The 17,400-nt window shown below is 48.6% G+C and overlaps 1 protein-coding gene across 1 annotated transcript; it reads left to right on the top strand.

Annotated features, from left to right (window-relative positions):
- The first annotated feature begins 1,531 nt into the window (after positions 1 to 1,531).
- Positions 1,532 to 13,466, top strand: TSSK4 (testis specific serine kinase 4). The gene is made up of 6 exons (XM_070954531.1): positions 1,532 to 1,694; positions 3,779 to 3,805; positions 4,725 to 4,918; positions 5,779 to 5,993; positions 8,697 to 9,060; positions 13,179 to 13,466. Exons 1-6 carry the CDS (start codon positions 1,532 to 1,534, stop codon positions 13,464 to 13,466), a joined length of 1,251 nt encoding a protein of 416 aa, XP_070810632.1.
- The last annotated feature ends 3,934 nt before the right edge of the window (positions 13,467 to 17,400 follow it).

The following is a 17,400-nucleotide window of genomic DNA, read 5'->3' as shown; positions in this document are numbered from 1 at the left end:
ATCGATGACAATTGAAATATCGTGGGATTTCCCCCAAGGGCAAACCGATAACGCCAAACGTCTGGGTTTTGATCGCGTGACTGTGGGGAAATCTGTGCGATGGTCGTAAGTGTGAAAACGGGTCGTAAGTCACTTTTTTTCCAGTGCTGTTATAAGTTCGAACAGTGACTAAACCAGGAGTCAGCAACCTGCGGCTCTGGAGCCACATGTGGCTCTTTCACCCCTCTGCTGCGGCTCCCTGTCGCTCAAAATATGCGTCACAACCGCCAATGTGCGACACCCGGCGGCACGCGATTTATTGAGCTTTTCAACCTCTGGTAGGTCAACCATGGATAAATCCAAGAAAAGAAAAGTTTCAGACGAAAACAGAACGTTTAATTCAACTACATATGCTAGTTTTGTGGCCGCTCAAGAAATCGTCAGGCACGGGAAGGGTTTTGTGACTCCCGGTGTTTTCTTTTCTGTGGGGAAACGGGTCCAAATGGCTTTTTGAGTGTTTAAGGTTGCAGATCCCTGGACTAAACGAATGGTGAAGATAACCTGTCTCTGTAATAATAGCAGTGGTAGTAATAGGGGTGCCATCCCAAAATATCTAGAGCATCACTTCGACCATAGCAGCATCTATCCCGGGGAGAAAGGAAATCGTCCAAAACAGCAGAGGAACAACAGATCATCTCCTAACTCCGTGATGGCGAACCTATAGCATGCGAGCCATCGCCCAGCTCAGCTCTACTGCGTACGTGCGTGAGCCTCCCGCCGGCTAGCTGATTTTCAGGATGCGCAGGGCCGGGACGCATGTGGGAGACGTGCATGCATGCACAGGGGACGGTGGTCGCATACATGCGCGGGATGTGTAGCGGAGGATGGGGGTGCAGTGCCCCCCCCCACAGCCCATTTTTGGGCCCAGGAGGCTGCAGGGAGGCCTGCTAGGACCAAAACGGGAGGCGGGGGGGGGTGTCATACATGCATGTGTGGGGGTTGGGGGTCGCGTGCGCATTGCATTATGTGTGCCGGCATTCGTGTAAACAGAGGTGGTATTCAGCCGGTTCAGACCGGTTCAGGCGTACCGGTAACAGAAATCGCAGGTGGGCCTACCCACCTGCCCTGGCTCTGTGCCATCTTATTTAGGCACATTTTCGAGGCCTGGCATATGTGCGGAAGGCATGCGAGTGAGCAAAGTACACGCGCAGAAGGCCGGGCAGCATGATTGGACAGTGTACGCACACAGCGAACCAATGGTAAACATAAGTGAAACCCACCCCTGCCCATAATCCCTTGCAGAGTGGAATCTGGGCAACTGAATGGAGTTGAGTATTTACTGGCCGGATGCCCTTCTTGTCACCAATGCGGAGTTTTTTTTCCAGCAGATATATTCTCATTGTGCCCAGAGAGAGAAATATCTGCCTCTACCTAGGATCGAACTCTCAAACTTCTGATTCTGAGGTAAAAGTTCCACCTCTAGGCCACCGCACCACTCTCCTAACTGGTGAGATGATTTTGGAAAACTGCAAGAGGAAGAAGGAAGAGCAACATGGTAGCGTGGATTGACGACACAAGGGCATTTGACTCCCTGCCACATGATTGGGATAATCAAGGGCCTACAAAAAGCAGTAGAAACACCAAAAGCTTTGTGCCAAGATCAACGGCACAGCGTAAGACACAATTGTTGGGCGATGTTGATAGACTGGGAGAAGGTAATATCAAGAGAGGAGTTTTTCAAGAAGACTCACTATCACAGAATATAGAACGACAGAGTTGGAAGGGACCTTGGAGGTCTTCTAGTCCACCCCCCTGCTTAGGCAGGAAACCCTACACCACTTCAGACAAATGGTTATCCAACATCTTCTTAAAAACTTCCAGTGTTGGAGCATTTACAGCTTCTGGTGGCAAGTTGTTCCACTGGTTAATTGTTCTCACTTTCAGGAATTTTCTCCTTAGTTCTAAGTTGCTTCTCTCCTTGATGGGTTTCCACCCGTTGCTTCTTGTCCTGCCCTCAGGGGCTTTGGAGAATAGGTGGACTTCTTTGTGGCAGCTGGAGGTTAAAACATGAAGAACGGTTGCAGGAAGTGATTATGTCAATTTTGATGAAAAGAAGGATTGGGGGTGACATGATAGCAGAGTTCTAATATCTCGGGGCTGCCCCAAAGAAGAGGGAGTCAAGCTATGCTCCAAAGCACCTGAAGGCAGGACAAGAAGCAACAGATGGAAACTAATCATGGAGAGAAGCAACTTAGAACTGAGAAGAAACTTCCTAACAGTGAGACAATTAACCAAAGGAACTGCTTGCCACCAGAAGTTGTAAATGCTCCAACACTGGAAGTTTTGAAGAAGAGATTGGACAGCCATTTGCTCAGAACAGGGGTCTGCAACCTTAAACACTCAAAAGAGCCATTTGGACCCGTTTCCCACAGAAAAGAGCCACAAAACCTGGGGAGGGCGTGGCCAACTCGATGTCATTCACTTCCACCAGTCACATGACACCCCCTAGCCACGCCTACCCAGCCGGTCATTAGGGCAGAGAACCAGTTGTTAAAAAACACCGGGAACCACAAAATCCTTTTGACATCTCTCTCTCCCCCTCCCTCCCTTCCTCCCTCTCTGTATCTCTCTCTGTCTCTATCTCTCCCCCTCTCTCTGTATCTCTCTATCTCTCTCTCTCTCTCCCTCTCTGTATCTCTCTATGTCTCTCTCTCTCTCCCCCTCTGTATCTATGTCTCTCTCTCCCTCTCTCTGTATCTATGTCTCTTTCTCTCTCCCCCTCTCTGTATCTCTCTCTCTCTCTCTCCCTCTCTCTCTGTATCTGTCTCTCTCTCTCCCCCTCTCTGTATCTCTGTCTCTGTCTCTCACCCTCTCTCTGTATCTCTCTATATCTCTCTCTCTCCCTCTCTGTATCTATGTCTCTCTCTCCCTCTCTATATCTATGTCTCTTTCTCTCTCCCCCTCTCTGTATCTCTCTGTCTCTGTCTCTCCCCCTCTCTCTGTATCTCTCTATATCTCTCTCCCTCTCTGTATCTCTCTATGTCTCTCTCTCCCTCTCTCTGTATCTCTGTCTCTTTCTCTCTCCCCCTCTCTGTATCTCTCTCTCTCTCTCCCTCTCTCTGTATCTATGTCTCTCTCTCTCCCTCTCTCTCTGTATCTGTCTCTCTCTCTCCCCCTCTCTGTATCTCTCTATGTCTCTCTCTCTCCCTCTCTCTCTGTATCTCTCTATGTCTCTTTCTCTCTCCCCCTCTCTGTATCTCTCTATGTCTCTCTCTCTCTCTCTCTGTATCTCTCTATATCTCTCTCCCTCTCTGTATCTCTCTATGTCTCTCTCTCCCTCTCTCTGTATCTCTCTATATCTCTCTCCCTCTCTGTATCTCTCTATGTCTCTCTCCCTCTCTCTGTATCTCTCTGTCTCTTTCTCTCTCCCCCTCTCTGTATCTCTCTCTCTCTCCCTCTCTCTCTGTATCTATGTCTCTCTCTCCCCCTCTCTGTATCTCTCTATGTCTCTCTCTCTCCCTCTCTCTCTGTATCTCTCTATGTCTCTTTCTCTCTCCCCCTCTCTCTGTATCTCTCTATGTCTCTCTCTCTCCCTCTCTCTCTGTATCTCTCTATGTCTCTTTCTCTCTCCCCCCTCTCTGTATCTCTCTATGTCTCTCTCTCTCCCCCTCTCTCTGTATCTCTCTATATCTCTCTCTCTCCCCCCCTCTCTCTTTATCTCTCTGTCTCTGCCCTGGCCACTTCTCCATCCACCACTGTCGCTCTTACCTTCTCAGGCCAGGCGAGGAGTGACTGGGAGGGGAGGGCAAGGTGGGGGAGGCCAGCCAGTGGTGGGATCACCTGACAGGGAGCCACAGCAGAGGGTCCAAAGAGCCGCATGGGGCTCCGGAGCTGCAGGTTGCTGACCCCTGGCCCAGAATGGCTAGGATCTTCTGCTTAAGCAAGAGGTTGGACTAGAAGACCTCCAAGCCCCCTTTCAATTCTCTTATTCTGAAGGCTTACTGAATTCTGCAGAAACCAAACTACAAGAAAGACCAAAATGGAGACCAGAAAAAGAGACAGGGAATTCTGGGAGTTGAAGTCAACCCATCTTCATGAGGCCAAGGTTGAGGAACAGCAAACTCAGAATTGCCATGGAAAGCAAACTTTAAACTGGGGATCGGCGTCCCTCCTTCCATTGATCTCTTTCCTTCTTAGCCTCGGTGGAACGTTCTCCTAAGGTCCCTCTTGGAAGACAATGCCGCCATCCATTCTTAGAAGGTTCTCTATGGTTACCGAAACTCCACCAACCAATCAGAATAGCCAGAAGGCTTGAAGTTGGCTATGGCATCATCAGAACTTTGGTGGGATCCAGTCAAGAGTGATTCCGGTCAACCCTTCAGGTCTTGGAGGTTGCAGCCCATTATCCCTCTGATATTGTCACAGGGAAGCAGTTTCTGCGGGTGCTCCTATCCTAGACTCCATAGGGTGAAGACAGGTGGATCCCGACAGGATCCCCCACCTCCACCCGATCCTCTCTGAGCCAAACACAAGTTCCTCTTCCAGATCGTTTGGGGAGAGAAACCCACGCAGCGGGAGGAAAGGTTTATCCTTTCTGTAGAAGGTTCTTGAGATCTTCCGACCAGGGGTCCCACAAGACGTGGTCTACTCCTCCGTCCTCGGTGACGGGTTCTTCTCCACCTCTGAAGTCTTAACCGGAGCTGAGATTGAATCTCAGAAGGAACTTTCCACCATGGTGGAACATTCGACCTCGACGCCGTACGTCTCGGTGATGGACCAGTATGGCTACCAAATTGGCAAAGCCATCGGGCACGGCTCCTACGGGACCGTCTATGAAGCTTACTTCTCCAAGCAGAAGTCCATGGTGGCCATTAAGATCATCTCCAAGAAGAAGGCCTCGGAGGATTATCTCACCAAATTCTTACCCAGGGAAATACAGGTCATTCTCGGTGTGACTGGTTTGGGGGCGTGGCCAGCCGGCCATCGTTACCGGTTCGGCGACTTTGGCTAAATTTCTGCCAACAGTTCGCACGAACCGGCGCGAACCGGCGCGAACCGGCTGAATACCACCTCTGAGGTGTGAGTGTGTGGTTTGTGTGCAGGCGTGTATCTCGCTTGTAAACATCTACCTTCGTACCTTTACAGGAACCGCTTACAGGGGTTTCAACAGAATACAGGTAGCCCTCAATTTACAACAGTTTGTTTAGTGACCGTTCAAAGTTACGACGACATTGAAAAAAGTGACAAGTCGTCGACCAAAATGACTGACGACCGTTTTTCTCCCTTACGACCCTTGCAGCTCCCTCCCGTAGTCACGTGATTAAAATTGAGACACTTGGCAACTCACTCATATTTATGACGGTTTGCAATGTCCCAGAGTCACGTGAGCCCCTTTTTTGCGACCTTCTGACAAGCGACGTCCAATAGGGGAAGCCAGATTCACTTAACAGCCATGTTACGCTTAACGACGGTGGCGAGAAATATTGTTAAAATGGGGCAAAACTCGCTTAAATGTCTCCCTTAGCAGCAGAAATGTTGGGCTCGGTTGTCGTCGTATGTCGAGGACTGCCTGTACCAAATGGGAATTTTTCATCTCCTAGAATTTCCATCTCCTAGATAGGCACTTTGCACTCTCTCAGAGGCGCTATTGCTCCTCGTATAATCAGAACTTCAATACAAGGAGTTATCGTTATTTAGTTTTTCGGATATTTTATTTTTTTCTGCAGTGGAAGAACAGGGCACGTGAGGGAAGGTGGGCCAGGTCGTGATTCGAACCCCGTGCCTTCTCTTCTTTTCCAGGTGATGAAGAGCCTCCGCCACAAATACGTCATCAGTTTCTACCAGGCCATCGAGACCACCTCCCGCCATTACATCATCATGGAGTTGGCACCAAGCGGTGATGTCTTAGAATGGATCCAGAAGTCCGGGGCCTGTTCGGAAGCCCTGGCTGGCAAGTGGTTCTCGCAGCTGACTCTGGGCATCGCCTACCTGCACGGCAAGGGCATCGTGCATCGGTGAGAGTCGGCGGCGGGGGGGGGGGAAGGGGAAGTTAAATGCGTCCTTCCGGTTTCTAAACCGGCTGGCTTTCGAATTGGGATCTCGAGGGATCCGTGTTGTTTATGAGGGGGTTCAAAGCTCTGTCAGCCCTTTGAGGTAGGCCGCACAGCAATCAGACACCAAACAGCCTCTGTTTCATTTCCATAGTCAGGTTTAAGATGGGTGGTACTTCCTTCCTCCCTACATCCCTCCTTTCTTTCCTTCCCCTTTTCTATCTTCCTTTCTTCCTCCCACCGTCCCTCCCTCTCTCCCTCCCTCCCTTCTTTCCTTCCCCTTTTCTATCTTCCTTTCTTCCTCCCACTGTCCCTCCCTTTCTCCCTCCCTTGTTCCTGCCTCCCTCCTTTCCATCCTCTTTTCCATCTTCCTTCCTTCCTACTTCTTCCCTCCCTCCCTTCCCTTCCCTCCCTTCTTTCCTTCCACTTTTCTATCTTCCTTTCTTCCTCCCACCGTCCTTCCCTCCCTCCCTTCCACTTTTCTATATTTCTTCCTTCCTACCTCCTTCCCTCCCTCCCTTCTTTCCTTCCACTTTTCTATCTTCCTTCCTTCCTCCCACTGTCCCTCCCTCTCTCCCTCCCTTGTTCCTTCCTCCCTCCCTCCGTCCCATCCCTTCTTTCCTTCCTCTTTTCGATCTCCCTCCCTCCCTCCTTTCCATCCTTTTCTATTTTCCTTCCTTCCTACTTCCTTCCCTCCCTCCCTCCCTTCTTTCCTTCCTTTTCAATCTTCCTTCTTTCCTACTTCCTTCCCTCCCTCTCTCTTCCACTTTTCTATATTCCTTCCTTCCCTCCCTCCCTCCCTTCTTTCCTTCCACTTTTCTATCTTCCTTCCTTCCTACTTCCTTCCCTCCCTCCCTTCTTTCCTTCCACTTTTCTATCTTCCTTCTTTCCTCACTGTCCCTCCCTCTCTCCCTCCCTTGTTCCTTCCTCCCTCCCTCCGTCCCATCCCTTCTTTCCTTCCTCTTTTCGATCTTCCTCCCTCCCTTCCCTTTCCTTCCTCCCTCCCTTCTTTCCATCCTCTTTTCTATTTTCCTTCCTTCCTACTTCCTTCCCTCCTTCCCTCCCTTCTTTCCTTCCTTTTCAATCTTTCTTCCTTCCTACTTCCTTCCTTCCCTCCCTTCCACTTTTCTATATTCCTTCCCTCCCTCCCTCCCTTCTTTCCTTCCACTTTTCTATTTTCCTTCCTTCCTCCCACCGTCCCTCCCTCTCTCCCTCCCTTGTTCCTCCCTCCCTCCTTTCCATCCTCTTTTCAATCTTCATTCCTTCCTACTTCCTTCCCTCCCTTCTTTCCTTCCACTTTTCTATCTTCCTTCCTTCCTACTTCCTTCCCTCCCTCCCTTCTTTCCTTCCACTTTTCTATCTTCCTTCCTTCCTCCCACCGTCCCTCCCTCTCTCCCTCCCTTGTTCCTCCCTCCCTCCGTCCCATTCCTTCTTTCCTTCCTCTTTTCAATCTTCCTCCCTTCCCTTCCCTTTCCTCCCTCTCTCCCTCCTTTCCATCCTCTTTTCTATTTTCCTCCCTTCCTACTTCCTTCCCTCCCTCCCTCCCTCCTTTCCTTCCTTTTCAATCTTCCTTCTTTCCTACTTCCTTCCCTCCCTCCCTCTCTTCCACTTTTCTATATTCCTTCCTTCCTACTTCCTTCCCTCCCTCCCTCCCTCCCTTGTTCTTCCCTCCCTCCGTTCCATCCCTTCTTTCCTTCCTCCTTTTCTATCTTCCTTTCTTCCTCCTCCCTTCCCTTTCCTTCCTCCCTCCCTCGTTCCTCCCTCCCTCATTCCCTTCTTTCCTTCCACTATTCCTTCCTTCCTTCTTTCCTTCTGTCTTCCTCCCTGCCACCATCCCTCCCTCCCTCCCTCTCTGGGTTCCTTAGAAATTGAGGACTACCTTTAATGGAAAATACAGATAGTCCTCGACTTACAACAGTTCATTTAGTGACCGTTCAAAGTTACAACGGCATTTGAAAAAATAATTTATGACTATTTTTCACACTTACAACCATAAGATCACTTGATCAAAATTCAAACCAGGTCATATTTATGACAGTCGCAGTATCGGAAGGTCATGTGATCCCCTTTTACGACCTTCTGACATGCCAAGATTCACTTAACAACCGTGTTACTAACTTATCAACTGCAGTGATTCACTTAACAACGGTGGGAAGAAATGTCGTAAAATGGGGCAAAAACTCACTTAACAACCGTCTCACTTAGCCCCAGAAATTTGAGGTTCCATTGTGGTCGACGAACGACGGTAATTTAGCGCAAAATTTATGTGGCTAAATGTGGTTAAGTGAGTTTTTGCCCCATTTTACGACCTTTCTCGTCCCCGTTGCTCAGCGAATCACTGCCATTTTTCAATTAGTCACGCGGTCGTTAAGTGAATCTGGCTCCCCTATTGACATTGCTGGTCAGACGGTCGCCAAATGTCCACGCCACCCCCGGGGACACGGCAACCGTCACAACTACGAATCAATCGCCAGGCATCGGAATTCCGATGGACGTGTCCGCGAGGACGCTGCCACGGTGGTCATGACGAGAAACGATCCCTTTTTTTCAGCACCGTCGAAACTTCCGACGGTCCCTATTATAAGTCAAAGACTTAGCCCGCGGCAGGATTGGGATGGTCGGTTGTGTGAGTGGCCTTGGATTTACTTCTCCCCCTCGGCCTGGCAGGGATTTGAAGCTGGAGAACCTGTTGCTGGACAAGCGGGAGAATATCAAGATCTCGGATTTCGGCTTCTCCAAGATGGTGGCCCCACAGACGCAGCCCCCTCCCACCCCGTCGTACCGCATGATGAGCTGCTTCTCCCACCTCAGCCAAACCTACTGCGGCAGCTTCGCCTACGCCTGCCCGGAGATCTTGCTGGGCCTGCCCTACAACCCCTTCCTCTCCGACACCTGGAGCATGGGCGTCATCCTTTACACCTTGGTGGTGGCCCACCTGCCCTTCGATGACACCAACCTCAAGAAGCTGCTGAGGGAGACCCAGAAGGAGGTCAATTTCCCCAGCCACGTCCAGATCAACGACGAGATTAAGGTGAGGCCTGGGCCCTCTTGGCCTCGCCGGCTGGCTGGTTGGCTGGGGATGATGGGGCCTACAGTACCGGCCAAGCTGGGGTTTCTCCACCTTGGTTGGCTGAAGATGTGTGGACTTCCTTCCTTCCTTCACTTCCTCCCTTGTTCTGCCGGCTTCCTCTTTCCTTGCTTCCCTCCCACTTCTCCTTTGTTCCTACCTCCCTCCCTCCTTCCCTCCCTTCTCTCATTCTTTCCTTCTCCCACTTCTTTGTTCTTTCCTCCCAGTTCTTCTTCCTTTTCCTTCCTTCTCTCCTCTCCCTTTCCTTCTCTCCCACTACTCCTTCATTCCTTTTTCCTTCCTTTCTTCCCCCCTCTCTCCCTCTCTTCTTTCCTCCCTTTCCTCCTCCCTCATTCTCCTCCCTTCTCTCCCACTCCTTCCTGACCTTCTTCTCTCCCTCATTCTTTCTTCTCCCGTTTCTCCTTTGTTCCTTCCTCCCTCCCTTCCCTCCTCCCTCTTCTTCCCCTTTCCTTCCTTCCCTCCTCTCACTTCCCAATCCCTTCCTTCTCTCCCACTACTCCTTCATTCCTTTTTCCTTCCTCCCTCTCCTTCCATCTCTCCCTTCCTTCCTTCCTTCATCCCTCCCTCTTTCCTTTCCTCCTCCCTCTCTTTCTCTCTTCCTTCCTTCATCCCTCCCTCTTCTCCCTTCCTTCCTTCCCTCATCCCTTATTCCCCTTCCTTCCTTCCTTCCTGGGTTCCTTAGAGGTTGCAGCCTCTGTCCACTCTTCCATCCAACCCCATCGTCTTCCATCCCTCCCATCAGTCTCCTCCCTCTTTCATTCATTCTTCCTTCTCTTCCACTACTCCTTCATTCCTTTTTCCTTTTCTTCCTCCCTCTCCTTCCATCTCTCCCTTCCTTCCTTCATCCCTCTTTCCTTTCCTCCTCCCTTATTCTCCTTCTCTCTTCCTTCCTTCATCCCTCCCTCTTCTCCCTTCCTTCCTTCCCCCATCCCTTATTCTCCTTCCTTCCTTCCTTCCTTCTTTCCTGGGTTCCTTAGAGGTTGCAGCATCTGTCCACTGTTCCATCCATCCCCATTGTCTTCCATCCCTCCCATCAGTCTCCTCCCTCTTTCATTCGTTCTTCCTTCTCTTCCACTACTCCTTCATTCCTTTTTCCTTCCTTTCTTCCTCCCTCGCCTTCCATCTCTCCCTTCCTTCCTTCATCCCTCCCTCTTTCCTTTTCTCCTCCCTTATTCTCCTTTTCCCTTCCTTCCTTCCTTCATCCCTCCCTCTTCTCCCTTCCTTCCTTCCCTCATCCCTTATTTCCCTTCCTTCCTTCCTTCCTTCCCTCCTTCCTTCCTTCCTTCCTTCCTTCCTTCCTTCCTTCCTTCCTTCCTTCCTTCCTGGGTTCCTTAGAGGTTGCAGTATCTGTCCACTCTTCCATCCAACCCCATCGTCTTCCATCCCTCCCATCAGTCTCCTCCCTCTTTCATTCATTCTTCCTTCTCTCCCACTACTCGTTCATTCCTTTTTCCTTCCTTTCTTCCTCCCTCTCCTTCCATCTCTCCCTTCCTTCCTTCCTTCCTTCATCCCTCCCTCTTTCCTTTCCTCCTCCCTTATTCTCCTTCTCTCTTCCTTCCTTCATCCCTCTCTTCCCCCTTCCTTCCTCCCTCCCTTCCCCTCTTCCTCCCTTCCCTCCTCCCTCTTCTTCCCTTTTCCTTCCTTCCCTCCTCTCACTTCCCAATCCCTTCCTTCTCTCCCATTACTCCTTCATTCCTTTTTCCTTCCTTTCTTCCTCCCTCTCCTTCCATCTCTCCCTTCCTTCCTTCTTCCCTCCCTCTTTCCTTTCCTCCTCCCTTATTCTCCTTTTCCTTCCTTCATCCCTCCCTCTTCTCCCTTCCTTCCTTCCCTCATCCCTTATTCCCCTTCCTTCCTTCCTTCCTTCCTTCCTGGGTTCCTTCGAGGTTGCAGCATCTGTCCACTGTTCCATCCATCCCCATCGTCTTCCATCCCTCCCATCAGTCTCCTCCCTCTTTCATTCATTCTTCCTTCTCTCCCACTACTCCTTCATTCCTTTTTCCTTCCTTTCTTCCTCCCTCTCCTTCCATCTCTCCCTTCCTTCCTTCATCCCTCCCTCTCCTCCCTTCCTTCCTTCCCTCATCCCTTAGTCTCCTTCCTTCCTTCCTTCCTGGGCTCCTTAGAGTTTGCAGCATCTGTCCACTCTTCCATCCATCCCCATCGTCTTCCGTCCCTCCCATCAGTCTCCTCCCTCTTTCATTCATTCTTCCTTCTCTCCAACTACTCCTTCATTCCTTTTTCCTTCCTTTCTTCCTCCCTCGCCTTCCATCTCTCCCTTCCTTCCTTCCTTCCTTCCTTCCTTCCTTCCTTCCTCCCTCCCTTTCCTTTCCTCCTCCCTTATTCTCCTTCTCTCTTCCTTCCTTCATCCCTCCCTCTTCTCCCTTCCTTCCTTCCCTCATCCCTTATTCCCCTTCCTTCCTTCCTTCCTTCCTTCCCTCATCCCTTATTCTCCTTCCTTCCTTCCTTCCTTCCTGGGCTCCTTAGAGGTTGCAGCATCTGTCCACTCTTCCATCCATCCCCATCGTCTTCCGTCCCTTCCAGCTGCCTTTCTCATCAGTCTCCTCCCTCTTTCATTCATCCCATTCTTCTTTTAACTTTGGCAGAATTTTTTTTGGTTCTGAGCCACTTATAAAATCAACTGTCCAGACGGGCGGGGTCTTGATCCCTTCCTGGCAGAGTAGCCGGGGGGGGGGGGGATCTATGACATGCCTGGAAACTTTCAAGAAGAGACCGGACTGCCGTCTGTCAGAAATGGTGTAGGGTCTCGTGCTTGGATTGGGGTTGTGGGGGCGAGGGGTTGGACTAGATGACCTAAAAGGTCCCCTCCAGCTCTGTTATTCTGTTATTGACTCCCCGTGGCCAACTCGCTGCTGGACAACAAGAGTTACGTGAATATCAAGAAAGGGTGGAATAGCATCATTAAAGAAAAGATTGCCAAAGGAGGGACAAAAATGAAAGGCGAATGGCAAAAATGATTATTTTTTTTAATGATTTCAAATAAATAGAAATGTCGAATTGCCCCGCAGCGAGTCGGCCACGGCAAAGTTGCCCTATTCAATCCGAGAATAGAATAGAAAATATGGAAATAGAATAGAATAGAATAGAATAGAATAGAATAGAATAGAATAGAATAGAATAGAATAGAATAGAATAGAATAGGAATAGAAAATATGGAATTAGAATAGAATGGAATGGAATAGAATAGAAAATATGGAATTAGAATAGAGTAGAGTAGAGTAGAGTAGAGTAGAGTAGAGTAGAGTAGAATAGAATAGAATAGAATAGAATAGAATAGAATAGAATAGAATAGAATAGAATAGAATGGAACGGAACGGAACGGAACGGAATGGAATAGAAAATATGGAATGGAATTAGAATAGAATAGAATAGAATAGAATAGAATAGAATAGAATAGAATAGAATAGAATAGAATAGAATAGAATAGAAAATATGGAATGGAATTAGAATAGAATAGAATAGAATAGAATAGAATAGAATAGAATAGAATAGAATAGAATAGAAAATATGGAATGAATTAAAATAGAATAGAATAGAATAGAATAGAATAGAATAGAATAGAAAATATGGAATGGAATTAGAATAGAATAGAATAGAATAGAATAGAATAGAATAGAATAGAATAGAATAGAATAGAAAATATGGAATGGAATTAGAATAGAATAGAATAGAATAGAATAGAATAGAATAGAATAGAATAGAATAGAATAGAAAATATGGAATGAATGAAGAGAAGAGAAGAGAAGAGAAGAGAAGAGAAGAGAAGAGAAGAGAAGAGAAGAGAAGAGAAGAGAAGAGAAGAACAGAGTTGGAAGAGACCTTGGAGGTCTTCTAGTCCAACCCCCTGCTTAGGCAGGAAACCCTACACCACTTCAGACAATAGTTGTTGGGTGTTGGTGACGGCACCACACGTGACACATGTCCCCCCCCCACCGGACACGCGTGTCCTAGGTTTGCCGCCCCTGTGGCAGGGAGGGAGGGAGGGAGGGGTGGGCACGATCAGGCAACGGTGGCGGCCTTCAACCTGGAAATCCATCTCCTCGCAGGATCTGATCCGTCGCATCCTGCGCCCGGCCTCGAAACGGCTGAACATCTTGGAGATCCTGAAAGTTTCGTGGGTGCTGAAGTTCTTGGCGGAGAAGCCCACCTCCGAACTGAAGGCACTGGAGGCCATCTGCGGACCCCGGACGCCGGAAGCCGGCAAAAGCAGCCCTACGCCCAACACCAAATCCAAATCCCTCACTTTTTCGCCGGATAAAAAAAAACCAGCCAGCAGGACTCGGAGCACGGGCCAGATCAAGCCGTCTAAAAACGCGGAGAAAAGCAAAGAATAGCCTATTAAAAACAAACAACCCAAAAAACACGAGGGACCCTCACAATTTTGCATCTGGCCCTTTGGGCTGAGCTGCTGGATTTTTAGCTGCGGGGACGTGGCTGCCAATTATGTCCTGGGAGACTCCCGAGGCAAAGAAGGGGGGAAGATTTTAAAAAGGGGGAAGGGGGAAGAATGAACCTGTATTGTCCCTATAGAGGAGTTTTGGGGGCGGAGGGGCTTCGGAAATTCGTCTGTTTGCTACGGGTAGTCCTCGAGTTACGACAGTTCATTTAGCAGCCGTTTGAAGTTACAGCGGCACCAGGGGTGGTATTGACTTACTTTCCGTACCGGTTTGCAAATGTGATTTCACCACGCCAGTGGTGAAATCTAAAATTTTACTACCGGTTCTGTGGGCGTGGCTTGGTGGGAGGGGGCTAATGTGACTGGGTGGGTGTGGCCAATTTTTTTTTAACTTTTAAAAGCATTTTTTCTACAAGAGGTTGTAAAAAAAATGCTTTTAAAAGCCTCTGATGATCCCAGCTGAGTTGCCTGATCGTCAGAGGCTTTTTTTTCTTTTAAATGCCTCTGACGATCCCAGCTGAGTTGCCTGATCGTCAGAGGCTTTTTTTTCTTTTAAATGCCTCTGATGATCCCAGCTGAGTTGCCTGATTGTCAGAGGCTTTTTTTTCTTTTAAATGCCTCTGACGATCCCTGATGAGTTGCCTGATCAGCAGAGGCTTCTTTTTCTTTTAAATGCCTCTGACGATCCCAGCTGAGTTGCCTGATCGTCAGAGGCTTTTTTTCTTTTAAATGCCTCTGACGATCCCAGCTGAGTTGCCTGATTAGCAGAGGCTTTTTTTTCTTTTAAATGCCTCTGACGATCCCAGCTGAGTTGTCTGATCGTCAGAGGCTTTTTTTTCTTTTAAATGCCTCTGACGATCCCAGCTGAGTTGCCTGATTAGCAGAGGCTTTTTTTTCTTTTAAATGCCTCTGACGATCCCAGCTGAGTTGCCTGATCGTCAGAGGCTTTTTTTCTTTTAAATGCCTCTGACGATCCCAGCTGAGTTGCCTGATCAGCAGAGGCTTTTTTTTTCTTTTAAGTGCCTCTGATGATCCAAGCTGAGTTGCCTGATCGGCAGAGGCTTTTTTTTTCCTTTTAAATGCCTCTGACGATCCCAGCTGAGCCGCGCGATCATCAGAGGCTTTTTAAAATACTTTTAAAAGCATTTTTTCGGCCGAAGAGGTTGTAGAAAAAATGCTTTTAAAAGTTAAAAAAAAAAAAAAAGCCTCTGATAATTGTGCGGCTCAGCTGGGCATGTAGGGGGGAGGCGGGCAGGGATTTTTGCTACCGGTTCTCCAAACCTCCATCGCTACTGGATCGGGTGATCCGGTCTGAACCGGGAGCATTTCACCCCTGGCACACATGCCCCGTCCGCATATGCTCTTTGCTGGTGCGCGCGCCTTCCACACACATGCCCAGATTCAAAATCGTGCCTAAATAGAATTGGCCCGAACCAGCTGAATATCATCTGAGCGTCACCGAAATAATTTAGGACTGCTTTTCACACAGGGGGGCTTACAATGCGTTAAGCAATAGCCTTCATACTTTTGTATATACCTGCTTAGTAGGGCTTTCGGCCCCCCCTAAGCGGTGTTCTTTTTTATACAAAGTCAGTTTATTGCCCCCCACAATCTGGGTCCTCATTTTACCTACCTGGGAAGGATGGAAGGCTGAGTCAACCTTGAGCCTGGTGAGATTTGAACTCGCAGTAATTGCAGGCAGCTGGCAGCTAAGTGCTACTTAACAGCACTTTAGTTCGCTGCACCACCAAGGCTCCTTTGTGGTATCCCCATGGTCGTGTGATAAAAGTTCAGATGCTTAGCAACCGACTCATAATTATGACGGGTGCAGGGTCCTGGAGTCACGTCATCCCCTTTTTTTGCGATCACCTGACCAGCAACGTCGATGGGGAAAAAGTCCGACTCCCTTAACAACCGTGTTCCTAACTTAACAACTGCGTTGATTCACTTAACAACGGTGGCAAGAAAGGTCGTAAGACGGGGCAAAACTCGCGTCACCAATGTCTCACTTAGCAACAGAAATGTGGGGCTCCGTCGTGGTCGTACGTCGAGGACAACCTGTATTTTTTCCAAAGGTGGACAGAGTTTCGTGTTTCTGAACGTGGCCACTTTAAGATGGAGGGACTTCAACTCCCAGGGTTCCCCAGCCAGCTTGGAATTGTGGGAATTGAAGTCTAGGACTGGAGATGTTAGCTAGTTTGGGAAATGAAACGTCTTCAAGAAAACAACCAAGCTCAAAGAAGCACCAAGTCTCTTAAGCATGGAATCCTGGGAGGTGAAATCTACATAAAGCATGGAATTCTGGGAGTTGAAGTTCACCTCTTAAACCTAGAATCCTGGGAGGTGAAATCCACGTAAAGCATGGAATTCTGGGAGTTGAAGTTCACCTCTTAAACCTAGAATCCTGGGAGGTGAAATCCACGTAAAGCATGGAATTCTGGGAGTTGAAGTTCACCTCGTAAATTTAGAATCCTGGGAGGTGAAATCCACATAAGGCATGGAATTCTGGGAGTTGAAGTTCACCTCTTAAACTTAGAATCCTGGGAGATTAAATCCACACACAGCATGGAATTCTGGGAGTTGAAGTTCACCTCTTAAACCTAGAATCCTGGGAGGTGAAATCCACGTAGAGCATGGAATTCTGGGAGTTGAAGTTCACCTCTTAAACCTAGAATCCTGGGAGGTGAAATCCACGTAAAGCATGGAATTCTGGGAGTTGAAGTTCACCTCTTAAACCTAGAATCCTGGGAGGTGAAATCCACGTAAAGCATGGAATTCTGGGAGTTGAAGTTCACCTCTTAAACCTAGAATCCTGGGAGGTGAAATCCACATAAAGCATGGAATTCTGGGAGTTGAAGTTCACCTCTTAAACTTAGAATCCTGGGAGGTGAAATCCACGTAAAGCATGGAATTCTGGGAGTTGAAGTGCATGCATCTTAAAGTGGCTAAGACTGAAAAACCCTGGGATAAATCAATTAAAGTCCACATATCTTAAGCCTAGAATCCTGGGAGGGGAAATCCCCATAAGCGTGGAATTCTGGGAGTTGAAGTCCAGGCATCTTAAAAGCGGCTGAGGTTGAAAAACACTGGGATAATTGGTTCAAGATGGCAAAATGAGGTAAAAGATTCATTCTGTAAAAAAAAAAAAAAATCAGGCAAGAAATTATCAGATTTCTGATTTTTGGTTACCAAAACTGTGATTTTTTTTCCTAACCTCGGGCACTTTTAAGAGTTACGGACTTCAACTCCCAGAATTCCCCAGCCAGCGTGGCTGGCTGAGGAATTCTGGGAGTTGAAGTTCGTACCTCTTAAAGTGGCGGAGGTTAAAAAAAAAACACTGGTTTTGGGTGCAAATTCCAGTTTTTTGGGGGGTGCTGGAGAAAAACAAACGTCACATGCCACTCAGTTCAGACAACACAGTTCAGGGCACTTTATTCACCGGGCACAGAAAGCAACATAGCAACAGGTCACCGCAGGAGTACACGCGTGTCAGTGGCGGGGGGTGGGGCCACGCTTCCCCCACCCACCATCCCAGCTCCTGCCCACAAGTCAATTTTTAAAAAAAAGGAAAAAAAAAAGAGAGAAAGACAGAACGAGCAAGCTTTAAAACAGAAAAGAGAAAAAACACCAGGCGCGAGTCGAAGTAAACCGTTAACCGACGAACCCCCCCACCCAAAAAAAACCGTGTTTTAACAGATACACGCTACCGATAAAACCAGGACAGAACGAGTACCTCCAGTCCAAACTAAGTCACAATTTTTCTCCCTTTGTTCCCCGATATTTCCCGCCTCCCCTCGCCCGTCCGCCCACCCTCCTTCCATCCATCCGTCCAGCCTTCCAAGGCGGAACGCCGGCCCGCTCCCCCCCACAAA

Source organism: Pituophis catenifer, unplaced genomic scaffold (assembly GCF_029215685.1).
Source record: "Pituophis catenifer annectens isolate HBS135680 unplaced genomic scaffold, rPitCat1.0.hap2 SCAF_15, whole genome shotgun sequence".
NCBI lineage: Eukaryota > Metazoa > Chordata > Lepidosauria > Squamata > Colubridae > Pituophis > Pituophis catenifer.
Note: the sequence above shows the minus strand (reverse complement) of the source record. Positions and strands in the feature narration are given on the sequence as shown.

What these genes read in the sequence shown, in the direction of transcription:
- TSSK4 (XM_070954531.1), top strand. Translation starts at nt 1,532, where the DNA reads ATGGTAGCGTGGATTGACGACACAAGGGCATTTGACTCCCTGCCACAT. An exon ending in TGTTGATAGACTGGGAGAAG is followed by an intron (nt 1,695 to 3,778) that starts GTAATATCAAGA and finishes AGTGACTGGGAG; the next exon opens with GGGAGGGCAAGGTGGGGGAG. An exon ending in TCTTACCCAGGGAAATACAG is followed by an intron (nt 4,919 to 5,778) that starts GTCATTCTCGGT and finishes CTTCTTTTCCAG; the next exon opens with GTGATGAAGAGCCTCCGCCA.